This window comes from Pimephales promelas, chromosome 2 (genome assembly GCF_988280905.1).
Source record: "Pimephales promelas chromosome 2, fPimPro1.hap1.1, whole genome shotgun sequence".
NCBI lineage: Eukaryota > Metazoa > Chordata > Actinopteri > Cypriniformes > Leuciscidae > Pimephales > Pimephales promelas.
This window is the reverse complement of record NC_142770.1, coordinates 27,330,416-27,357,208: the sequence shown is the minus strand read 5'-3', so window position 1 is coordinate 27,357,208 and position 26,793 is coordinate 27,330,416. Positions and strand designations below refer to the sequence as shown.

Below are 26,793 nucleotides of genomic sequence, written 5' to 3'. Positions count from 1 at the left end.
TGTACACAATGTCTCTTTCGGGATTTAATGTGGCAGATGATATTGCAAAACTTAAGAGAGAAATGGCTAAAATAATGGCTGATAAGAACAAGACCTACATTATAAGGAGTAGAGTTCAGCATTTTGAATCCAATGAAAAATGCACTAGATATTTTTTTAGGAAGCTTACTGGATCCCAAAGTTTAGATTCTATAAAAACCCAAGAGAATAAAGTAATAACAGGCACAGACAATATAGTATCTCATGTCTTCTCCTTTTATAAGAACTTGTATAGCTCAAAAAATAGGAAAAATGATGAAATTGTTGCTTTCCTTTCTGAAATGGATAGTAACACTCAAGGAGATTTGAGAATTGATGACATAAACCTATGTGTAGAGGATTTGACCAAAGCAGTTAGAAGTATGAGTAACAATAAATGCCCAGGAGCGGATGGGCTACCAAAGGAATTTTATACAACCTTTTGGGAAGAGTTAAAAGAACCTTTGTTGAGGATGTTTATGGAAAGCCTACACATAGGAAAACTTCCGTCTTCTTTAAGAGAAGGAGTTATCTCCTTGTTGTTCAAGAAAGGCGATAGACAGGAGCTAAAAAATTGGCGACCTTTGACCTTGTTAGGAGTAGATGTAAAAATCTTGTCCAAGGCGCTCTTTTTTAAACTCCAGCCTGATATGCCAAAATTTATCAGCAATGACCAAACATGCGGGATTAAAGGGAGATCTATACAAGATAATCTAGCATTAGCAAGAGATATATACCTGTACGCACAAGAACGTAAACTATCTCTGGCAATTTTGGGCCTTGACCTGGAAAAGGCCTTTGATAGCATAGACCATCATTATTTACATACATTGCTGAAGCGTTTGGGCTTTAGCTCAACCATTTGTGCATGGATCAGCCTATTGTATGCAGGTTGCCAAAGTAGAGTTTTGGTGAATGGGCACTTGTCAGAGCCATTCGATGTTTGTTCGGGTGTGCGTCAGGGTTGTAGTTTGTCCCCACTGTTGTTTGTTTTGGCAATTGAGCCATTGGCCTGTACTCTTAGACGGAACCCTAGGATTAGGGGCTTTCCAATTCCAGGTGGTTCAGGTAGAGTGGCCAAAGTTTCTCTTTATATGGACGATTTAACACTTTTCCTCACGGATAATAATTCCATAAAAGAAACGCTGGAAACTTGTGAGAGGTTCGCTCTAGCTACAGGAGCTAAGATTAATAAATCCAAGACAGAGGTTCTGTACTCGGGTTGGAAAGAGCCTCAATTAAATTTGGGCTTTAAAAAACAGGTAAAATCCATTAAAATTCTGGGCCTTTTTGTGGGGAAAGACATGGATAAGATAAATTGGGATTATAGACTTAATAAAATAAAGTGGAAACTGAAGCAATGGAAAGAGCGAGACCTTACTCTGAGAGGGAAAGTGCTGATAATTAATGCAGAGATTTTGGCCTCTCTTACTTTTTTAGCCTCAACTTTCCCGGCACCAATACAGTTTATAAGATCTATTAGGAAGGCCTTGTTTAGTTTTTTCTGGAGTTCACAGCATGAAAAAATTAGACGAGAAATACTGTATAAGCCAATAAGCAAAGGAGGGATGGCAGTCCCAGAATTGGGGTCCAAACTGGCTTCTATGTTCATTACACCTATTTTAAAAGCCTGTCTGACAGAGAACCAAGGCATCTTATGGCATTGTTTCGCCAAACTTTGGATAGGTCAACAGGTCGCTAATGCTTGGGGAATGAGACTCTCGCAAAATACTCCACATGCCGAACATAGACCTGAAATGTATGATAAGGTGCTATCCCTTTTGAGGAAAGTGACAACCCCTCACATCCCTATTGAGAAATTAAACAGAGTAACTATTCAAGAGAAGTTATATCCAGGATTAGAGAGAATTACCCCAGTAGGAAATCTTACTGAATCTGACTGTGTTACAGTCTGGAAGAATGTAGATAATAGCTCCCTGTTTAATTCCCATAAAGATATCGCTTGGCAAGTGGTCCATCAATGCTTACCTACTCGTGTTTTTTTGGAAAAAAGAAACATGTCAAGGAGCTCACGATGCCCTAAGTTTAGGTGTGGAGAAGACGAGTCTATTACCCAGATAGCACTGAACGTCTTGCCGACGTTGGCAATTGGAGGGCACCAGCGGCAAAGGATCGGGAGGATTTTCCCCCGTCACACCAAACAAACTTTAGGTCGGTAAACCATCGGCGGGGTGAATCTGCAGCCAGCTAGTCATGCACAACTTCGGAGATCGGCGGAGGAACCGTGAGGATCCATTTTGCCGATCCCGCTTCTTTTTTTCGCACAAAATGCCAGCTGCCTATCTACGCAACCGTGGTCCACATCTGGTCCACATCAAGCCGGTGCTATTGTATGTGTAAAATCTGTATGCCACAATTTATTTGATGATACCCAACAAACAGACGTCCTAAACAGTTTCAGAAAAAAAAATATAAAAACGTATGCAAAAAAAAGAGAGAGAGAGAGAGAGGGAGAGGGAGAGGGGGAGAGAAAGAGTTCTGATAAAAAATTTTTTAAAAAAAGTACATTATTTTTTATGATAATTTTTTTTAGGTTTAATACTAAATTTGTATAAAATGAATCTAGCGCGGTTCAAAATATATATAGCAATTTATATATATTGCAATTTTTTAACTGGGCGCTTTGGCTCGTGCACTATGCGCGTGCCGTCTGCCGTGGCGTGCTCGTGAGTGAAGTCTGCAGCGTCGTGATCAAGTGTCTACACAGCATCACCTCGGTACAATTAACGGACTCTGTGAGTATTTATCCTTTTCAAACACACAATTTTCCGGCCACTATGTGTTTATTTTTTTTGTGTGTACTTATTTTTTTATTGAAAAATGTAATTTTGTTATAAAAACGTCGAGTTTTCTGAGAAATGTTTTCAATAACGGTTGACAGAATTTGGCGCCGGAGAATTAACGTTAAGTTAGCACTAGCTAACGTTATTATCTTTAACTTACGTGTTTCTAGTTGTTAACTAACTTTTGACTTCGTTATTATTAACTGACTGTAATATTTTCGTGTATTAATATAGTGAGTTATTTTTAGACAGTATTTTCGAGGGAAACTCGTTTTTCTTCAGTCAGAGGAGAGGTAAAACAGCCAGTTTAAACAAATAAAATTTAAACAAATAGGACATCTGTCCTTTTATAATATTAGCATCCCACTCAAGGCATTTTTAATGTGTTTTTTTTTCATAAGTGACGCTTAAAATTAAAACAGGTCTTTTTTTGTGCTTTTCTATGGTAATCTTACCGTGAAATAAAATTAGTCATACCTTTGTAATTTAAACAAAAAAGAATAATTGTCTTTTCTGTTTTTTCAGTGATCGATTTTCATCTGATTTTTGTAAGTGATCAATCTAGAAGTCATCCTGATCTTACAGTTCTTATTTGCCATGTTCTTAACATACTGTTTTAGTCAATAAAGATAAATTGAGTGCACATTAATTCACAAAGGCATTTCAATATATTTGACTCCTTTTCATGTTTCTTCTTTTTCTCATCAGGAGCTACATACACCCCAAAGGCTCTTTTCAGAGCCCAGGCCTATACACAGCGTCTTTACCTTTGTACAGTAAGTATGTGTTTTAATTAACCTCAAAGACAACTGAAACGCTATCTTACCGTGAATTAAAATTAGTCATACCATGAAACAGAATTTTGGTCATACCGACGACCACCCCTAGTTAAAAGTAGACCTGTCAATCAAAGAGCTCAGTTTAGTACAAGCGTGCAGCCACTAGACAGTCAGACAAAGAAGTGGTTATGTAGTAAAGTGATAGTAAGTGAAGTAAAGTAAGTAGACTTTTTTGGACGCATGCCTATTCATAAAATAGAGCCTTTATTAACCTTTGTAATTTAAACAAAATAGAATAATTGTCTTTTCTGTTTTTTCAGTAATCGATTTTTTTTAATCTGATTTTTGTAAGTGATCAATCTAGAAGTCATCCTACAGTTCTGATTTGCCATGTTCTTAACATACTGTTTTAGTCAATAAAGAAATTGGGTGCACATTAATTCACAAAGACATTTTCAATATATTTGACTCCTTTTCATGTTTCTTCTTTTTCTCAACAGGAGCTACATACACCCCAAAGGCTCTTTTCAGAGCCAAGGCCCATACACAGCGTCTTTGCCTTTGTACAGTAAGTATGTGTTTTAATTAACCTCAAAGACAACTGAAACGCTATCTTACCGTGAAATAAAATTAGTCATACTGGTAATAGCCTAAATGTGACAACAATAAAATGTAGATTTTTTTATTATTATTATTATTATTTATTTGAAGTATTTGCTCTCCTTTTTCTCTCCAATAAATATTGTAATCGAAACCAAGAATCGTTAAGAACAGGGTTCGATAAGCAGAATCGATTTGTTGTCAATCGTTACAATTGAAACGATACCCAACCCTAGTGTGCGCACCTATAAGTAAACTCTGACCAGTGTACGCACATTCTGGAAACAATTAAGGGGAATTGGCTACACAGATGGTGAGGTAGAGAACTGAAATCAGATTGAAGTATGTAAATGCGACAAGAACGATAGTAAGTTGATAAGTTTATTGATGCCACACACACAAACCCGGCATGAAGAAACATGTTCGCCTATTAAACTAAAATAAATATTTACTCACACATGTGCAAGTTAATGCAAGTCTGTTCGGTAAAAGGAAATTAGGCTACTATTTATGTTTTAAATAAAAATGATACATTTTGATGTCTTTGTAGAAGAGAGGAGAAAGCTCGTGCTGCTGGAGAAGAGCCACTTCACTGGCAGAGTCATAGAAGAGGTGAAGTTCGACACATTGTCAATATGGCTGGTTTTCTTTTGAATCTGAGGGACCAGTGGTTACATATTAGATCACTGCCTGGTCTAATATTGATTGCAGGGTCGTCAAATTGTCTATAAATTATCTGTTCCACAGGCAATGTTCAGCCCCACTCATAATCCAGATCCTGTCGAGTTTACAGCTCCAACTCAGGTACACAGTGACCATCATCACCCTAACATTTAATCTATAATTTGGTTCTTAGCTGAGGTGCACTTGGGATGCACTTGGGATGCAGTCATGTAAAGTTATTCTCAGGAACACAAAATATGAGCAGATGGATCTAACTAGCCTACTACTCAGTAGGGCTGGGCAAAAAAATTTATTTTTCGATTAATCGTTTTTTAAAATGTGGTCGATTCAAAATCGATTCTCAACGGCCACGAATCGATTTTTTCCATATTAAGGGCTCGCGGTGCTGCGTCTTCTCTCTCTGCACTAGGCAAGCGGCAAGCGCGCTGCAGGCGTCACACACTCGCGTTTTGCAGTCGGGACATGACAGAATATTCACTTGCACAATCAGGCCAGCATTGCATCGTAACCTATGATCGTAACTAACGTTTATAATTTTCACGTCTTTTTAAGTTTACCAGTTTAAACATTCAAGCAATGTTAAACCATCCCGTGCTCGCGCACTCTCAGAGATGTCTTTCACTGCGTGCACATACAGTACAGCCTAAATCCGCCTCACAAACAGCTCGCCAAAAACAAAAGTTTTATCCCTGGATTATATCGCTTTAACAGTTAACAATACGTGGAATTATGTCAAAACTCTGGTCTTGGTGAGTAACCTTGTAAAGACAGTCGGTTATGTCTTAAATTAGCATTAAACACGTCTGACAGACAGACAGTAGGCTACTATAATGAGACAGTAATGGATCCGTGCACTACCGGTAGTTCTTAAAGTGAACGCAGCCATATGTGTCTGACATTAATTCTTTTGTCATAACAACATAATATAGCATTAATTGTAAGCAATCAGAATTAATAGCCTATGTATTTAATTCAGTCTGGACTAAAAAGACTACCCAGTGTTATTTTACATTGGATTTACTTTATTCAGTTTGTATTTCTGACATACCCCAAAATGTCTCTTTATTAGTGTCTTTATTCTATTGTATTTATTTTTCAATTTAATTCAAAGATTGAAATCAAGCTTCCATGTGTTGCATAAACTCTTAACAAAAAATTACCCCATTATAAAAACAAACATTTAGGTAAGATCAATGTAATTAAAAAATGTCTAAATATTTATATATTTATTTATCTATATCTATCTTAAACATAAAATAACCTGATCCTGTTTGATCTAGCTGTGCGACTGTTCTGACTTGTCCAATTTCCAGCATCAATTTTGCATCAAACTCCTGTCTATTCATTGTATGCATTTAGTGTATAGTGTACCTAAAATAAAAAGAGTTTTATATACAGGTTTGTGGCTCTTAATTTCTTTGTATTAATTAACCACTAGTAAATTTATGTCCTGTTCTTTTTTTATAAATATAGGATTTGTATTACATCCGTATTCATTATAGTTTAATCGAGAATCAAATCAGGAATCGAAATTAAAAAAATCGAATCAAACTGAGAAATTGCGAATCGAAATCGAATCGAATTGAACATGTGAATCGATACCCAGCCCTACTACTCAGACATTACCTTACTGAAATCCACTGCTTCAGCAATTCCTTATTTAATCAAAATGTATATCCCTGTTTGTTCCCTACATTTACTATGTGTCTGTTTCACAGCAATGTAATAATTCATGTTTGTTGAGATTCCCCGTTTGTGTCCTATGTCTTCTGTGATGTGCTCTCCCACGCACACTGCTGCCAAAGTAGTTTATGGTTACTGCTACGACCCTGAGGGTCATTTCTGTGTATTTTGGGGGTTTCTGTTCCCTTGGCGTGTGTCTTATAGGCCGATTGGTGCAGCTGATTGGTGTTGTGATCCAATTGGACATAACGACAGCCTGCCCCTTTAAAAGTCACTGCTGACTTCATTCAAGAGCTTTGCTCTTGCTCGTTTTGGGGATCGCTTTTCATTGTTATCAAGCTTTTGATCCTGCGATAAAAACTGATTGCATTATCCTAACTGATGAAAAACTGATGCACAACAAGCTGCCTTTATTTGCCAAAGTGAATGACATTGAAACCTGTGATCTCATGCATTGTTATGTGGATATAGATGGTGTTCCAATGTGTAAATGCCCACTGGGCAGTGGACTTTCTGATGAACGTGTCTTTCAGGTGGTAGTGCCATCGCAAAATGTTGTAGACAACTGCCCATAATGATGCAGGTCATGTGGGAGTTAAAAAGACGCATCACAAAATTCTGCGTTACTGTTGTATATGTTTGGTAAACTAAGTGAACTAATTACCATTATCCTGTTTGTTGCTCCTGTGTTCTTAGAGTTTATGACTGTGTAAAAGAGTCTTGAAGTTCAGAAGTTGATTTGAATCAAACTCCTGCAGGACTTGGCATGATTCAGACTTGGGAGCATGATTCTGATTTGCTTCTCTTTTTGTATCTTAAGCATGGCAAGTGAACCATCATACTGGACCTGGAAACGTAAATCCAGGGCAAGAGTAAAAGAGCAATTGGATTCCATTCAGTCTGAATTTAAAGAGCATATTGCAGGTAAAAAAAAAACGAAATTTATAGATAGCCGTGTATGAAAATACCATATGAAAAGTTAATGCAGGATTTAAAATGTTTTAAAACAACATAAGGGCACTAATTTAGAAGATAAAGTGAGCGTTTCTTGGACTGCTAGTAAAAACGGCTTTTTTTTTCACCATCGCGTCATTTGACGTCATATCAGGGAGCCTCCGCTCAGTGCAGAGTAGGCTGGTATTCAGTGAGCATGGTCGTCTGTCAGTGTGCTTTCGGTACTTTTTGTATTTTAATTTATCATCGTCATGGTAAATTATTGTGTTTGTGAAGGTTGCAAAAACTCCGGCCTGTCAGTACTTCAAGATCGAGTCCACAAGTTTCCATTACAAGAAAAGGCGGTCGTGTGTAGCGTTCACTTCAGATCAAATGATTATCATCCCGGCGATATGATGGAGTTCAACATGGGATGCCGAAGCAAGAATATTGATCGTCGTATACTATACCAATGGCATCAAATAGTGTGATATAGGTAACTTAGTCATGCCCTAAATAGAGGCAACTTGTAATTGTAAAACAGAATTGGTTGTTTAAATACTCAAATCTTTAATTTTCTGTTTATGTTATAAAAATATGTATTAAAATTTTACCTGAGTATGCTTTTAGTACAATAGAAATATACTCAAGTAAAGTTTTTATACATTTAATAGTATAAATCTACCCTAAACATACTAATGTCTGCTGGCCTGTTATAAGATCATAATAACCTGTACAGTATTGTGAGCACAGTGTATATCGTTAGCAAGCGTCTAAATCTATAAGCACGTCTCTCACCAGAAGGCACCTGTCCTGTTCTCCACTGGTTCTCCTCACATCACAGCTCAATTTTTCTCTGACCGTTCTGTCTTACATTATCCTGGCCTGTGCCTGCTCTCTTTAGCATAGCAGGCTCATAACTTTATGGCTTGGTCAGTCATACGAGTATTTCCTCAGCGTCCAAAATGTCATTGCGATCCATTGTTTTCCTGTTGTGTGAATCGACCGCTCTCCCCAGTCTCCCGCTCATTTCGTCACGCCCGCCACGCCCATTTTCAGACGCGGAAGTAAAAATTTCTCACAAAAACTACTCCAGAAGCTTCTGTAGCGTATTTATAAGTATATTTTAAAGAAAATCTAGTTCCTACATTGTTTTTCTATGCATTGACTCGTTGGGTCCTCTAACCTGCAATATGCCCTTTAATGTCATTGATGAAGATGGAGTCATTGATGAAGATGGAGACATTGAAGAAGATGGAGTCATTGAAGAAGATGGAGTCATTGAAGATGGAGTCATTGAAGAAGATGGAGTCATTGAGGATTTTCCATGTAATGTCGAAGAGATAGATTTAGAGGCAATTTTGTCTGATGAGTATTTGATCTTTGATTCGGATTCTGATTCTGAGAGTGAAACAAAGATAAATTATTTAGAAGATAAATTGACAACATGGGCACTCGAAGAAAATGTTACACACAGTGCTTTGAACAAATTATTGCGAATTCTTAAGTGCCATCACCCATCGCTGCCATTAGATGCTCGTACTCTTTTGAAGACCACACGATCTGAAGTAATGGCACTCCAAGAGAAGGCTGGCGGAACATATCACTACTTTGGGATCCTGCCGTCGATGATTTCGACCCTAGAGGCATATCGCAGTAACTTGACCAGTGGAATGTGCCTTAAACTTCAGATCAATGTCGATGGCTTGCCATTGTTTAGAAGTTCATCAACTCAATTTTGGCCAATACTTGGGTTTGTTCAAAACCTCCCCTACCATAAGCCATTTGTGATTGCCCTTTTTGCTGGAAATGGGAAACCTGAAGTCCACGAGTACATGGAGGATTTTGTTGAGGACATCAACAGTTTAGAGAAGGGCTTCTTCTTCAAAGATATTCCCTTGTCTATAAAGTTGGAGGCCATGGTTTGTGATGCACCAGCACGTGCGTTCTTGAAGTGTGTTAAAGGCCACACTGGTTATTCGGCATGTGAAAAGTGCACCCAAGAAGGTGAATACTTGAATAACCGTGTGGTTTTCCCCATCACCGATGCACCCCTCCGACAAGATGAGGACTTCATCGACATGACTGATGAAGCTCATCACCTTGGATCCTCACCCCTTCTTGCCACCTCTTTAGGCTTGGTCAGTGGTTTCCCTCTGGACTTCATGCACCTTGTCTGCTTGGGAGTCATGAGGCGTCTAGTTTACCTCTGGCTTAAGGGTCCATTGTCATGTAGACTCTCAAGTGGACAGGTGAATATGCTCTCTGAACAATTAGAGAATGTAAGGAGATACACACCAGTGGGATTTAACCGGCGGCCAAGAACACTGAAAGAGATAGACAGATGGAAGGCGTCCGAGTTCCGGCAGCTCCTGCTTTACACTGGGCCTGTGCTCCTCAAGTCCTTTTTGCATGAAGCAGTTTACAAGCACTTTCTGCTTCTTTTTGTGGGAATATTGATCCTCTCTAGCAAAAAGCTGTTTGCCACCTACACAGACTATGCAAACAATGCCCTTGTTCTCTTTGTGCAGCACTTCAGGAAGATGTATGGTGATACCTACATTTCTTACAATGTACACAATCTTGTGCACCTTGCCCAAGATGCCAAGGTGCATGGAACACTGGATTGTTTCAGTGCGTTTAAGTTTGAGAATTTCATGAAGACTCTGAAGAAAATGGTCCGAAAACCTCAATCTCCCTGCTCCCAGGTGGTGAAGCGGATCCTTGAGAGGGGTACCACCCCAGTGCCATCGGTGGTAGGCTTGGGCCTGAGAAGGGAACATGTAAATGGACCACTGCCAGCCATGTTTCCTGATGCTGTTCAGTACTCTGTGTACAAAACAGAGCAATTCACACTGAAATTAGACCGGGCGAACTCCTATGTCAGTATAGAGGGTAAAGTGGCCAAAATTAGGAATATCATTTCAGACAACAAGGACATTTACCTACTCTACTCAACCTTTGCGCAGCAGTCAAGTTTTTTTGAGTACCCTGAACCCTCAACAGTGTTTGGTGTGTATTTGATAGACAGTCTGTCAGACTCGACACAGCTGTGTAAAGTTGGACAAGTAGAGGAGAAGCTTTATGTAGTTCCTCATGGACAACAGTTTGTTGCTATGCCCCTGTTACATGTGCACTGAGTCCAGTTTAAATCATTTCAACATGTTGCCATGGGTCAGCAGGTTGTCTTTGAGTAACCCAACTGTTTCTGTTGTAGTCAGTGGCGTTCATAGCCTTGATTGCGCTATGGGCTAGCCCCCCTTTGCTGTATGTGGATGTGAAATGTGTCTAAAATCCAAATACTATGCGCTACTTAGCATAAAAGTTGACTCTTCATCTTATGTAAAGTGAAGTCAAACAACCCCCCCCCCTCCCCTTCCCTCCCTTTCCCTCTCCCTCTATTTCTCTCAAATAGAGGGAAACTATAGTTGCAGCTGTCTTCTTAGGCCTACTGTAGTCATCAGCTGTGTTGTTGTTGAGCTCTTCATAGATTTGTTATGTATTGTTATCTCTCAGCAGTTCTGATTTCTTTTTGGTGCACTTATCTATTTCATGCACTTGTTTTACTACTATGTATATTCAAGAAGTGCTGACACACAAGTTTCATGTTTTATTGTCATATACTCATACATGAGAAGAAGCTGCTACTGTGATATTTTGATTTTTGTTCAGCCCATCAGTAAAAATATCTTCCAAAAAAAAAAAAAAAAACTGGTTTAAAGTTGCCTTTGTCCTTTAGGCAGGGGCTTAAAATGAACGATTAGTTGTAGATTGTTTGCAAGTTATGGTAATATTATACTACAGGTTGTCCTCGGGGTTGGTGAAATGCTAGTGATCTCTTTAATGAATAGTTAAAATAACTGATCTGTCCTCACATGACTTCTGAATCAGTAACACAATAGGCTATGGTTCCATTTATTAAAATCTAGTTAACTACATTAGTTAACAAGAACTATTAATAAACTGCACGTCTACAGCATTAATTAATCGTTCTTAATGTTAATTTCACCATTTACTAGCCTACATTATTGAAATCAAAATTAGTTAATGCACTGAAGTAACATGAACTAACAATTCATGTAAGTTGTAAACTACGTACTAGTATTTTCAGGTTATTTATATTATAATGTGTAGAAAAAAAGTTAATTTCAAGCCATGCCTTTAGGAAGACATACTGTACAACTGTGAACAATTTTAGATTTGATCAGTACTGAAAAAATGTGATTTTGACTTTTACTGTACTGTTAATTTTGCATCAGGAAAGCCTATACCTTATAGTGGCCTTCGATGAAGGAGCGAGTGGACCGGTTGCAAGGGAATGGTTTACAGGTAGGCCATGGCAATGTAGTGTAAATTTTTATCTTTGACCCAGATAAGGCTACAGGAGAACTCCATTGTCAACATCAGGTTAATGCTGAGTGCTGTAACGTTGCAAATTTTATGTTTATGTTGGTATAGATTTGTGAGAATATCGTGATATGATGAAACGCGATTTTTAAACCGCAAAAGCTGTGATTACTGTGATTAATCTGATTACTCTGGTCATGTGACACATGAGAGAAAAGCAGTCTGCAGATGTAGCATCAACTATATATATTAGGGGTGTTATGGTTCACAAAATTCACGGTTCGGTTCGATACGAAACACTTGTGTCACGGTTCAGTTCGATACGGTTCGGTACGTTTCCAATAGAGCAAAACGAAAGAAATGGCAGAGAAATTTTCTTGATTTAATATTTTTATTATATTTTTATTAAAACTAACATCACAAAGTATGATATTTTTAAACTTTGAGCAATGATGGAGCTATACTTGACATTTCTTAGGAGCATATAAAACAAAACAGATACAGCCTTATTCTCTCTCTCCCACACGCAAAACCGTTCGAACCTTGCAAAAAATAATATTTCATTAAGTTCTGAATTACAGCGAATTACAGCGAATTACAAGGACAATCGCAGGCAATCGCATATTCGTTTATATAGCCTATTTAAAATTCTTAACATGTTTTTTTTAATAATTATTTTTAAAAATACATATAATTACTAGGGCTGGGTATTTAGACAAATTTCACAATTCAATTCGATTTCGATTCGATTACGATTCGATTCAATATCGATTATTTTGGATATCAGTTACAATAAATGCCAATTTTTCTCAAGGGAATCAAATCTCTTAACTAATGCTGTAAACTGTGGGAGTCTAGTTGTAGCCTACTAGGGTTCATTAGCCTAATATGAAGCTAATAATGAATGAATCACTTAAATTACACTTTTATTTATTTTTATAATAAGAAGATTATATGAAATATACACATTTAAATGGTGGCTGTCATAAAAACGTCCCAGATTTATTCAAATATGCATTAAATATTGAAGAACATTAAGATTATAATGCATATGTAATGGTGTATATATTTAGCAAAATGCTCCTCTCTGGAGTTATTTTTTTCTAGCTGACTAACGAGTTTATGTGGGTTTTCTGAGGTAAATATGACGATGACATTGATTACAAGCTGTTTAACTGACGTCTTTCTGACGTCTTTTCCAATCAATGTGACATGATACGGATTTGTATAATGTACTCTATCTTTTAACACACTTTCAGATGCTCATTCATGTTTATTTTGCGCTGTAACTGGTATTATTTACCCGGAAGAGAGATCAGCGCTGCTGCTTCTCTAGAGCTGCGTCAGAGTGATCTCATGCCACAGCGCCAAAACTCTATTTATGTTTTTGAATTTCTAAAGAAAATGGACGTAATTTGAAAATTGAGACTTTGTTTCATATCAATAGTAACAAAGGACAAAGATTATTGCGATTTTTTGGATGCGCGCAGCCGCGATACAATGATCCATTCATTCAAATGAAACAGGATGACTAATCGATTCTTGAGACTTAAGAATCGATATCAGTTCAAAAAAATGAGAATCGATTAATATCGAGAAATCGATATTTATTACCCAGCCCTAATAATTACACAAAAAAGCTTTTTAACTGTTATTAATAAAAATAATTACGAAACAGTAGATCATGAGGTGCCTAAAGATTCCCATCCCTACTATACATATACAATGATTTATTGCTTGTCTTTGTCGAATAATACAGAAGATAAAGGACTTAAAAAGTAATCGCATATTAAATCGCAATATTGGTAAAAAAAAAAAATCACAATTAGATTATTTTCGAAAATCATTCAGCCCTAGTATAGATATTTGTCAACTTTCTATCACTGTCAATAAAATGTATTTTTTATCACTCAGGCAAATATGATAGAGGCATGGCTTGGTGGCCTCCATATAAAGACTCATTCAAAATACTCCAAAGTATTTTAAAGAAGACATCACCTAATCCATCTAAAGGATGGAAACAGTACTCTTGTCGAATACTACATGAGACAAGTAAGAGTGTGGGGTTAAGATATTCTGATGTTACTCATTGTACTTTCTTTGTTGATGTTGTAATATAGAATTAATTGGTAACAAACAGTACTAAACATTGCCTACAGACTGCTTTGAAAGTCTCAGTAAGAGGTGGGGCCTGTCCTGCCACACCTCTGATCTTAATACAGACAAAGAGGAGCTGCCAGTAGGTCGCCGGCGGAGAAAGTGAGCATCATATGTTTGACTTTTTGATCATCCTCTTTGCATCACACAGATACAATTTATATTTTTCTCTGTTCAATTTGATCAAGAGGAAAACTAATCTTTGTTAAAACTTTTCATTTACAGACCATCGCGACTAAGATCACCATCACCACCATCATCCCCTGCATCGTCCCCCTCATCAGACACCCCAAATGCCCAAACATCACGGGCAAAGAAGAAAACGCACAACAAACCTTCCAAAAAAAACCCTCCTCCCCCTCCCCTCCTACCTATGACTGGAAACAACATTAGAGCTGGCAAGTGGGATAACTATTTTGATCTTAAGTTTACGTATGCCCATTAGAAAATGAATTACTTGCTCATACTTTTAATGAGCCTGATAAGAATTTGTAATCTTTGTGTTTAAACATTTTTTTAATTATAATCCTTGTTTTTTAAATCGCCATGACAGTGACAAACAGGGAGCAGCCTGTAGCCCACCCAACCTTCCATCAAAGGAGCAAGCCTAGTAAGACAGTCCCCTCTATAGTAAAATGCATCAAATCCCTAAACTCACAGTGTACTGCACAGGTCCACAGCGCATACCATAGTTTGATGTTCCAGATATGGTTTTTGAGTTTATAATTAGTAGTGTGATCTAGCCTGACTTCGTCATACTCATATTCTATTGAGACCGCTCCGTACGGCTTTGATTATGAGGCGTGTCTTAACCGAACCAGGAAAAAAAAAACCTCTGCACTCAATTGGATAGTCGGACAGACCTACAACCAATCAGAGCAACGCAGTAAGTCAAATACTTTGCATAGCATAGTTGTCAAGAACAGAACTTACTTATTTTAGAAGTAAAATAATGAGTGTTGCTTCTTTCACTTGGTCCTTCATGAGTGCCACCAAAGGAGAAACCACAACGACCACATGCTTTTCATTACGTCCCATCTTCTTAACTTAGCGACCGTCAGAGCCAGCTGATATGTCACACTTCCACAATTCCGAATATCTTTCCGATCGACAAATGCCTTGATTGCAGTTTTCTGTTTGTCTATTAAAATGAATGCGCTGTCGATTAATTTTAAAAAACAGACGCGACAGCGGAATCTATACATCTCAATTCTCCAGCTGCAGTCATCTCTGAGGGAAACCAGTTAGCGCTCTTTGATAACGTGATGATTACGTCCCTGCAGATCATATGTCCATTATCGTATAAAGCCCGCACTGGCAATCTAATTGGCCCGAACATTTTTTTGCCTGATCATAATTACTCCTCAATGGATCGATTCCAGACCGAACTTCCCGACCCAAAAATGTTGTGGGCGGAGTTCGGGCTGGCATCCAGGCTAAGTGTGATCAGTAAGCCAAGGTTTTCTGTCTTTCAAAGATGCGGCAGTTCACATTCAAGAGGCGCCGGGACTGGAGGATTGGAGGACTGAAGGCTTTCCTGACTGTAAGCTAAAGACACAGACAAAGAACACACTGACACACACACACACACACACACACACACACACACACACACACACACACACACACACACACACACACACACACACAAAGACACATGGAGCACAGCACAGTTCTATGCAAAGTGTGGAGAATGACAGAAAAAGTTTGAGAATCACTGATGTGGAGCGACACTGGGTTAGCTCTGTTATTTTGACATGGGTTAAGATTAGTTGCTGCTGATAGAAATTAGGGATGTCAACAATTAATTGTCGATAATACATTTAATCGATAAAACTTATCGACCATCAATTAAGCAGGATCATGCGCTTGCGTGCTGCTCAACCGTAAAACATGTAAGCGAGCACGCCGGTGTGGTGAAGTGTTGAGTCCCATGACACACACCGGAGTTGTTTGGGACTATTTTACACCTTCATTACAACTTAATTTGCGTGTGCATTCGCAGCCTTTTGTTTTGTGCAAATGTAAGTTGTAATAGTTTATTTTGTGTAGGCCTATATATCTAATTGATCTCATATTGGATGCATTTGTTTGAGCTATTGAAGGCGCTCCGCTCAAACGACAACGCACGACTAATAATGACTATTGGGACTGTCATATTACAAAAGATTATAAAGAAAACAATATTGTAATAAAACATTGTGAATTATTTGGGTTTAGTTTTATTTGGAAGATCGCGTCCACCACAACATATGAGTCATTCTGAACGGCACGTAACTTAGTTTAAGTTCACTTGAACATTTACGTCATTCTGTGCAGATATAATGTTGTAATATTATGTTTATTTTGTATATATATCTTATCAAATAGGATGCGTTTCTTTGAGTTAAATAAACGCTAACAAAGTGCTAAACGGTAATTCATTCAGCGCGCGCCGCTCAAACAGAATGCGCGACTAATAATAACTGATTGACTGATAGACTGTCATATTACATAACACGAGAACACTATTTTATTAAATGGTTGTGAATTGATTGGGTTTAGTTGCCGTTTTCAGTGCGTTGTTCCAGCGCGTCCACAACAGTCACACATTCTGACAAGCACGCATCTGAGGCGGCGTTGGTGACATTGTATTTGTCGTTATATTTATATATTAAATAATTAATTTATCAATCACATTAGGGATGCACCGATACCACTTTTTTGGAAAACGAGTTCGAGTACTTGCATTTCAGTACTCGCCGATATCGAAACCGAGTACTTAATAAAAAATAAAAAAAAACATGATTTAAATATTTTTATATACGGGTTTTTAGGTCCTTGATTAAATTACTTGGGTAACACTTTATTTCGATAGTCCACTTTACTAACTATAAGTAACTTTTCAATTAGATGTCAACTAACTGTCATTAGAGTATTAGTAGACTAGAGTATTAGTACGATCAGCTTAATATCTGATAACAGTTTATTTATTTGGTCCCCCAACAGACATTCAACTGACTATAAGTAACTTGGCGACTACACATAAACTTATTCTCCTAATTCAAAGCCATTCACTTTGAAATTGTTCCACACCAGTGATGCAAGGGTTGATCCAAAATGAGCGGGTGCCTGCGCCGCGGTCACCCGCGGTTACCCGCAGTTACGGGTCATCAAAAAATATTTTTAATGATATTCGGGTCGCGGTCGGTCAGGTCGTTTGGAAAAAGATGCCAATTAAACCTTTGTATTTATATAGTACTAGATACAATTTTCTATGAAATATATAGGCCGAATTTATTACTTACTGCGCATTAGGGGTGTAACGGTACATGTATTCCGTTCGGTACGCATACAAACCGAACGATTGCTTGGACCATTTTTCTTGCCGGCAAAATTCGTGCTGACGCGGCCAACACAACGTTGCGCAACATCCAAATGGCAAGGGTAATGAAAGCAGAACGAAACTGCGCTCCTCGTTATGTGCTTCACGGATTATCTGCTTCACGGATCGTTTATCAGTTCGGACCAGCAACATCTGTGCAGCGCGAGCCGATCTCGATCAAGCAACACTGTTACCACACCGCGCTGAGAGATCCGGTAAAGAAAACATTTGAATTCGCCACTGAGGTAATAACATCGCTGCGAGATCTAGTGAGATGCATTCACATTTCTCCGTTATTAACCGTAGATCTCTATTAGATCAAACAGCGCTGTCATGGAAACCAGGAGTAACATTGTGCCGTGAATGAACTAGTACTTTACGTCCACAGACCAGCAACATTCACCATGGATTTAATATAGTAACACTAACTGGAACCAGTTTGGCTGGAATGGTGAAATGCTTTCAAGTACTTCACACATCTTTTTCCAGCACTTCAAAATTCAAATATTATATAAATAAATATATATTTAAATGTTATTTTTAATGTGATGACCAAAACATTATTTGTTCATCCTTCAAAGATGACCCCCATTTATAAACCTGAAAGTTTCAAGGTCTAGGAAAACTCACACTTATTTAAAAATATTTTTTCTTTAAACAAATAGGAAATTTCTCTGGCATTTCTTTCTTTTTGCTGTATCGAAAACGAACCGAACCGTGACTTTAAAACCGAGGTACGTACCGAACCGTGATTTTTGTGTACCGTTACACCCCTACTGCGCATCATTCGTTACTACGCGGATGCGCAGTATCAGCTGCTCGTGCTCATCACTTCTCTCAGCTGTGGCAACAACATGTCTCAGTTCAGTGAACTGTTAGAGTTATTGGAGTAAAATATAATTCGGGATATTGGTTTATTTCAACTCGGAGGGACTGTCAGGCATGTCTGAAAGTGAGTAACTGTAGTACCTTGTGGATCAGCACTGACGCAAGACGTGGACTGATGCGAATGATTCAGTTCGATTTAGCGTACTGGTTTGACCGGTTCATTAAAAAGAACCGATTCGTTCACGAACCGGCCATGTCTATGATCACTAGTCTGCAGAGAGATGGAGGCGGCAAGAGAAAAGGTGAAGACTGGGGAGTGGAAGCTCCGCAAATACACAAATAGAAAGAGTAAGTGTGGGAGACATTTACCGAAATAATGAAAGATGATGACCAAAGTGCTGCATTTGTTATATGTAGGCTACGTCTTCTTGCGATGCTGTGTTGTTAGCTACACGTTTATGGCCCAATGACGCTACGATGAGCATGTACTACTTTTAAAAAATACGGTCAGGAAGAGGGTCGGGTACAATATTTTCTTACTTTCTTACTTCTTACTTTTTTTTAGTTGAAAACGTTGGTAGTGTGCGGGTTGTTTATACATTGACCCGCGCATCACTGTTCCACACGGCTGACATGTCTCCCCATCTCCCCGCTCTGAGCTGCAGCCGGAGCCTGGGGGTGGGCACTCGGCGCCTGTGATTAACCCATTTCTCAGAACATGGTATCGGTCCCCGGTATCGGGGGACTTTTAACGAGTACGAGTACTTTAGAAAATGTGGTATCGAGGCCGATACCAGATACCGGTATCGGTGCATCCCTAAATCACATCAAAACATTTTAAAATCCTACTAACCCTTTATTTAGATTAAAAACCATTCTTATTAATTTGGTGAGGAACATAGCTTTTTGAGCAGCATTTGCAAACTCTGTAATGCTGTTTGCCATTAATGCTAATGATTAGTCGATTAATTGATCGTTAATTTAAACGACGATCGATCATGTGAATTTTTGAAAATTGACATACCTAATAGAAATGTGTGGCAATTACTCAGCTCACTGACATTAGTTTATCTAATTGTGATAAACTTGACTTACTGTTCACTCCAATAATTTAGTTTATGTATTTTCTAGTGACACCGGATTATAACGGCCTGTGTGCTTTGCAGCAGCCTCCACATCACCCTCTTCCAGGGATTCTTCAGAGGACTAGCGATTGTAAGATATTTTACATTTAGTGTATGCTTCTGCACTTCTTACTCAGAACATCAGACTGAGGTAGTAAAAGTATACATTTCATAGTAATTGAATAGCAAATTAATTAGGGCCATATTTTAAAATCAAGCTGGATTTGGGCCATTTGAGGCCAGTCAGCAGGAGGAAACCTACACCATTATGCAAGGAAAGCAGAAACCAAACTGTGTGTAACCAGCATTAATGTGTTTTTCAATTTTTAGTGATTACATCTGTTAATGAGGACCGTCTTCTTACTGAATGTAAGTTTCCGTTAAATATGTGATACATTTTGTCTTTAAATTACACTTGTGGCTGTAAGCGCACTTGAAAAGTTTGAGTACAAAACGCCTACTTCCTGTTTGTGTCACCTGTTAGTGACAACCGTTAATCGGCTGCAGGAAGCCGAATATGACGGACTGGGCTCTCCTGAAAGTAAGCTATTAAGCATGTAGATGGAGAACACAATGAGACAGGCACACACACGCACAAAATACACAGCACAGTCCTATATAAAATAAGGAATGACAAAAATTACAGAAACATTGAGAACCACTGATGTGGGGTTACTTGTTTAGCTCAGTTAGTTTGAACTGGGTGATGCTGTTCTTTGTGTAATGGGACTTTTTCTGTATTTCCAAGTGCCACAAGATGATTGGCAGCAAGACACACCCATTGATGAAGGGATGTTCTCACCTGAATGTAAGTTACAGGGCTTAAGAATAATTTAAGTCGCAGAATTTTCTGTCAGCAATGCATGATAATTAGTGCTGTCAACGTTTACGCATGCGATTTAATTTTTGTCCATGTTAAAATATTGAACGCAATGTCCGTTCTTTCCGTCATCCTTTAGCTAGAATTATATATACACGCTCTGAAAGAATCATTAATCTTTGTTTTAACCTTTTTAATCTTTGTGTGTCAAGTGTCCGTGAACACCAACATGCCGCAGTGTCGTGAAACCCCTCTATCCCGTCCAGGCCTCCACACCGGACCCCTCAAAGTAAGAAATATTTTAGTGTATGATGTGTTTTATTTGTTTGTACTTCTTACTCTGTATCATGGTAGCCTAGAGCAGAGCAGGGCTCGAGACTAATGGCTTCCTAGAGGCTGAGACAGAGTACTAGTCACTAGAGTAGCTGGCTGCCTGTTTTGGTTTTAATTTGGGCAGGAAGTCTGTCTGTCTCTCTCTCTCTCTCTCTCTCACACACACACAGTTGATGTTGGTTCTTTGGTGTAGGCTAGACTGTACAGAGTGCAAAAAGGCTGCCCTCATTCATACAGTCATTCTGACTGAATCTGATATGATCTGACACTGATTACCTGAAAGAATCATTAATCTTTGTTTTAACCTTTTTAATCTTTGTGTGTCAAGTGTCTGTGAACACCAACATGCCGCAGTGTCGTGAAACCCCTCTATCCCGTCCAGGCCTTCAACACCGGACACCTCAAAGTAAGAAATATTTTAGTGTATGATATGTTTGATTTGTCTGTACTTCTTACTCCGTAGCAGAGCAGGGCTCGAGACTAATGGCTTCCTAGAGGCTGAGACAGTAGTCAAGTATTTTTATATAGCGCTTTTCACAATATAGTTTGCATCAAAGCAGCTTCACAGTATCAATCAGAACATAATAACAATGTCCGTTTCTTAGTGGAAAAACATCCACGTTTGGTAGAGCTGATCAAGTGTATTAATGTTAATTAATTTGAATATCCCCAACTGAGCAAGCCAAACGCAAGGAACTGAAAAACTCTATCAAGTGACCTAGTGCTGTCCTATAACTCCATCAGGTGACCTAGTGGAGAGGAAAAAAAAAACCCTGGGAGAACCCAGGCTCTGTCGGGGGCCAGTTCTCCTCTAGGGCTGTGTATCACCAACAATGTCACGATACGATACACATCACGATACTAAAGCCACAATACGATACGTATCACGATATGGATCAATTTAGAATTTTGAGCTGAGTTTGGTAACCGTGTTATACTGTAAAAGTTGTGATAACTGAAAAACAATTTAGTTTTTGTCATAAAAAAACAATGTATTGTGGCGTATATAACTCAAGTGAAACCAAACAAACAATTAAAACGCCACAGCAGGCTGAAACATGAGGATTCACACTGAAGACGCGTTACGCTGAACCTTTGTATGTATTGATCAATCTCTTTATTACGCTATTTCACAAACATAAACAACCAATCACTTACTTGAGCGATGCATGGTGTAAGCAGTGCAAAGGTACCTCAGAGACATCAATAAAGGATGTTAGTAATGATCACATTGATGGGAAAACAGTGGTAAGGCCAGTGGTGACGGTCAACAGAAAGTTTCTCCCCATAATCACCCTGCAGCCATGATCCAAACCCAAGCTTGCGCACAGGTGAGCACACTCACACATTAATACAGACATCGCACCCCCAGTAACGCCCACAGTCACCGATGACGTCACCATGCGCGTGCATGTACACAACAGTGCAAGAAAAAGAGAAAACATAATAAAAGCCCAAAACCCAGTGTATGGCTCCTACACAATGAGTTAAATAAAAATGCTTAAAATGGCTCTTCCTTCTGAACGAGATGAACGAGACACGAGCTATAATTTATTGGCAGTGTTTTTCAATTCAGTGAAATCTAGAATTTTTATTAATTTTCGATACTTTAAAGCTATGAAAGATCTTGTAGCTTTTGATCAGATTTAGTGTAATAAGGGGGCTTTGTGTGAGATTATTGACGACAACCTGCATTTGCACCCCTTTTAAGATAATTTTGTCTTGTCTGTTCTGATTTTTTTTTTTACAATGTGTTAATTGACTGGACAATGTTTTAAATTTTGTAATTCAAAATTCTCTCTCTCTCTCTTGTCTGTCTTTCCCTCTCTGTCTCTCTCTTTCCCTCTCTCTCTCTCTCTCTCACACACACACACACACACACACACACGCGCGCACACACACACACAAACAGTTTTATTAAAAAAACAAGACACACTCGTAGTTTGCATTTTTGTTAATGCCTATATTTTTCCTGTTCTCCACAGGTCAAAGATTTGCCAGATCAGCTCCTGCTGGATGCACAGGTATTTTGGGCAGGTTCTCTCTGCTGTTGTCAGTAAACTACTGTATTATGCATTACTTGTTAATTTTGTTTTTTGTATATTTTCTTCCTGTACTTTCCCCAGCTGTTGAAAGGCTCCTTTTGGAGCAGGTCGGAGAACTGCAGCTTAAAATGGATCATGTAATCCAACTACTTCAAAAAAACAATCCGATTCCTCATGAAGATTTTAATTTGAATATGATACCACTGCTCACGCTGCAAGACCTGGAGAATTTTGAAGATAAACTTCGGACCGACAGCACCTTTAAGAAGAAAGTGGTATGTCCCGTCTGTGTCTACCTCTAAAGCACAAAAGCCCTGATTTATCATCAAATAAGACACCTATAGAGTATAGATTCTCTTTTGATCCCGTGAGGGAAATTTGGTCTCTGCATTTATACCATCCATGATTAGAGTAACACACAGAGCACACAGTAAACACTTACTCAAGAGCACTTCAGCCATGGATGTGGGGATGGGAGAGCAGTGCTTCAAAGACAATGTAATACAGCAGGTTGTGAAATGGGATTAGTCAAATTTGTCTTTTACTTTACAGATAACTAAACTGTCACTGTCTGGTGGCAAGAATTTAAAGGAAACAGTTTGGAGAGTCTGCTCTAAAATATTTGAACAGAATCTCTCAACTCAGCTGAACTGGTGCGGTAGGGGTCAGAAGACAGGTCTTAAATCACGGCCTATTCATCAGGTACTCCTGAGTAAGTCCTACAATGTGTTGAAGCAACATTTTGTCACTATTTAACATTCTGTCACTATTTATAAATATATATATAAATATTTAAAACAACTGATATAAATACAGACACCACCTGTATTTATATCAGCTGTTTTCGATATTTATATACTAATTTCACAGTATTCTAAGTAAATCTTTTTCCGAGTCATTTGGTTCATTCAACAAACGAAACAAACAAATTTACTCGGAAAAATATTCGTTCATTTTGATGAACGTGATCGTACAGGAGTCACGAACGCGCATCACAGAACAGAGCTAGGTGAGCATTTGAGCTTATAAAACATTAGGATGTTATCTTGCAAACTAGGTATTCCGATATTATTATCATATGAAATAATCAGAATATTAAAGTGATAGTTCACTTTGAAATTAATTTTTGATATGTTTTATCTTACCTCAAGGGCATCCAAGATGTAGGTGTCTTTGTTTCCACTGTAGTTTCAATTTTGATATTTTTAGGTCAAACCGTTCTTGTCTGTCAGTCATATAATGGAGGTCTATGGTCACCACCTCAAAGAGCATGCACAGAGAAGTCCAAATTAAACATGATTGAATGATTCGTACATGTAAGTACACATTGATGCCCTAAGACACGAAACGAGCGGTTTGTGTGAGAAAACGAACAGTATTTATATTGTTTTTACCTCTTGTAACCACAGCCACAAAGCGCCCGCACGCTCAGATCACTTGGACGTGACTGGTTAAAAGAGGTAAAACGATATAAATACTGTTTGTTTAATTTGGACTTCTCTGTGCATGCTCTTTGAGGTGGTGACCATAGAGCTCCATTATATGACTGACAGACAACAACGGTTTGACCTTAAAATATCAAAATTGAAACTACAAAAACAAAGTGGAAAAAATTGAAACTACATGGAAACAAAGACACCTACATCTTGAATGGCCTTGAGGTAAGATAAAACATACCAAAAATTAATTTCAAAGTGAACTATCCCTTTAATGATATACAGATAAGCCCATGATTATTACATGTTGTGGCTGATATGAAAATTAAATGCTATGTTGTCCAAATCATTTAAAAATCATATCAATAATTTGAATTTGGTGAATTTGTGCATCACAACAATATAATGTACAGTATAAAAAACTAATATTAATTTTGAGATTTGCTAAGTATTTAAGTAAGTTTTTTTGTGTGTTTTTAAAGATTCAATTCAAGTGAGTTGTGATCAAAATTTAAAAACTGAAAAAGGAAATAAGCATGTACATTTAAATGTCCAATTTCGCCTGATGCAAAAAAAAAAAAAACGTACACCATGGTGAACGAACTGCTGTGACGTAATTTCGAACAAATTCAGACCAAAACGAAGTTAATTTAGAGAATTCAAAACGGCTTGCCAAAGCGAACTTTCTAGAAAAGTTTAGCACATATTTCAAATGTGGGTGCTTTTATTTCATAGTATTCTCAACCAAATGTCTTTTTTTTGTTGTTATAAAATGCTCTAACTTTTCTTAATTGTCTTTATAGAAACAATCAAACGAAGATATAGATGTTTGTGCTACTGTCTTATTTTTTCCCCCCTGTTGCTTTTTATTTTATTTTTTTTTGTTTAGGTGCTGTGTTAAGAAATCCTGCCCAACAAAATTCCACTGAGGCAGATGTAGAGATGGCTGTAAGAAACTGGCTGCGGCTGAGCAGGGACAGGAATGGGGGGCGGCAAAGGCGGGGCGAGCAAGCATTTTAAAGTGAAACTGATTGGTCTGATTTTTCTTGATTAACTATTTTGGAGGGAATTTCTTTTTCTTTTCTTTTTTTCTTGTGTACTTTTCTGTGTGATTTGTTGAGTGTTAAAATAAATGATACTGCTTTTGTAAAAACAAATTAAAAAATAAATTTTCACTGTCATCTTCCGGTGCCCTCCTATTTTGTAATTTCTCCCGGAAAACCCATGTAGCCTAATTAGCATGATCATCAAACTTACACTGTAAAAAATTTCTTGTCAAATTAACAGTAACTTACTGGCAACAATTATCCAGTACTTGCTGTATTTCATTTAACAGTAAAATTACCGTAACACTAACAACAGTACTGTTAAGCATACTGTAAATTAAATAACATTATTTTACTGTAATTTCTTACCATATTAAAGTACAGAATTACACTGTTAATTTTTGATAATACTGTGTAGTATGAAATGTTATTGTATTTATTTTATAGTGCTACTGTGTAACCTGTAGAAAATCCGTAGAAATATTATTTTAACTGTTAATGGGAAATAGAAAAAAGAACAATCGAAGCTTTAACTGCACAAGGTTTATTGTGTATTTTCAAACACATTAGCGCATTTATAATATACATTTAAATACATTAATACAATTAAATACATTAATAATAAAAATGTAATATAATACAATAAAAATCATGCATGACAATCATGAACAATTATGCATAAATACATGCAAAAAAAATATCAGGTAAAATAGAAAAGATTAAAGGGGTGCTATCTGATCAATCTATTAGAAAGATAGTTCATAACAACTCATCCACCCACTCCCTGCTGGGGTAAAACAGCTTAAACTAGTCTAAGATTGTCTATTGGTTTGAGATAGACTGTCTAACTGGTCAGTTGCTGATTTTAAAGGGTTTTTGGCTGCTTTCTATCTAAGGGACCAGATTTGCAGGGCTGCGAGACACATATAAACTTATAAACTATAAAAGCTTTGACAAGTAAACCACCAATCCAGATGAGTATTACAAAATGACAAGTTATCCAGTGTCCTTTAAAAAAAAAAAAAACTAAACACAAAACAACCTCATCATGCACATGTGCCATGAAAAACTTGCATTATGGTATTAATAATCATTTATATGTAGACTTATGTTCTAACTTTTGCAATAGGAAGTTTTCTATCCAAGCTTTTATGCAATTAAACCTTAAACTCTACAACAACGTTTATTTTCACACAACAATTCTTAACAACTTGCAGATAGACAAAATTCACAGATGGATAATAATCTGTTTAAAATGTTCTCAGTGGGTCAGTGCTGGACCAAGGTATAGTAGTAGTAGTTAGATAAATAGAATAATTAAATTAGATTAAATTTACAATTCATCGGTCGTCAAGATGGATAGGGGTCTTCTTAACATGCACAGCTCACACCTGTGGAAAAGGAGAACAGACAAGACAGTTAAAATACAGTACGTTTTTGTTGTTGTTGTTTTGGCTAAACAGCAAAAACAGACAAAATTATGTCTAAAGTGTAATTCACTTAATACTAAAATCTTGTTTGTTGGACTGTTGTTTAAAATCAATTGTTAAAGTATGTTCATTATGTCCTCAGTTGTATGCTGTGTAATATAATGCAATGCTATACTGTTCAGTGTTGTGCATATGTTTATGCCACAAGAGGGCACTAAAGTATAGGCTATGGAGGATGCGTTTGTATTATTATTATGTTTGTCCAAGTTGATTTACCGTAGTTAAGAGGATCATATTACTGAGAGAATCTTCATTAGAGACTGATGTGTCAGTGTCAACAGCTGAAATAAATATGCCAAGAA

At 37.7% G+C, this 26,793-nt stretch overlaps 2 protein-coding genes across 3 annotated transcripts; both read left to right on the top strand.

Moving 5' to 3' along the window:
* The first annotated feature begins 2,510 nt into the window (after window positions 1-2,510).
* LOC148995908 (uncharacterized) lies at window positions 2,511-25,084 on the top strand. Of its 2 annotated transcripts, XM_089132291.1 has the most exons (14): window positions 2,511-2,774; window positions 3,348-3,370; window positions 3,531-3,598; window positions 4,102-4,169; window positions 4,752-4,813; window positions 4,949-5,005; window positions 11,761-11,830; window positions 13,763-13,900; window positions 14,008-14,107; window positions 14,231-14,403; window positions 14,559-14,615; window positions 15,483-15,548; window positions 19,329-19,412; window positions 19,652-19,789. In XM_089132291.1, exons 6-14 carry the CDS (start codon window positions 4,952-4,954, stop codon window positions 19,711-19,713), a joined length of 804 nt encoding a protein of 267 aa, XP_088988417.1. In that variant the 5' UTR covers window positions 2,511-2,774; window positions 3,348-3,370; window positions 3,531-3,598; window positions 4,102-4,169; window positions 4,752-4,813; window positions 4,949-4,951; the 3' UTR covers window positions 19,714-19,789. The 2 variants fall into 2 exon arrangements, with proteins under 2 accessions (XP_088988417.1, XP_088988418.1); XM_089132292.1 differs by lacking the exons at window positions 2,511-2,774; window positions 3,348-3,370; window positions 3,531-3,598; ... (7 more) ...; window positions 14,559-14,615; window positions 15,483-15,548 and adding exons at window positions 19,806-19,862; window positions 20,070-20,129; window positions 20,803-20,880; ... (2 more) ...; window positions 23,072-23,231; window positions 24,845-25,084 and having other exon boundaries at window positions 19,316-19,412; window positions 19,652-19,690.
* Window positions 8,695-10,641, top strand: LOC148995909 (uncharacterized). Its single transcript, XM_089132789.1, has one exon. It carries the CDS (start codon window positions 8,695-8,697, stop codon window positions 10,639-10,641), a length of 1,947 nt encoding a protein of 648 aa, XP_088988915.1.
* Window positions 25,085-26,793: the final 1,709 nt, after the last annotated feature.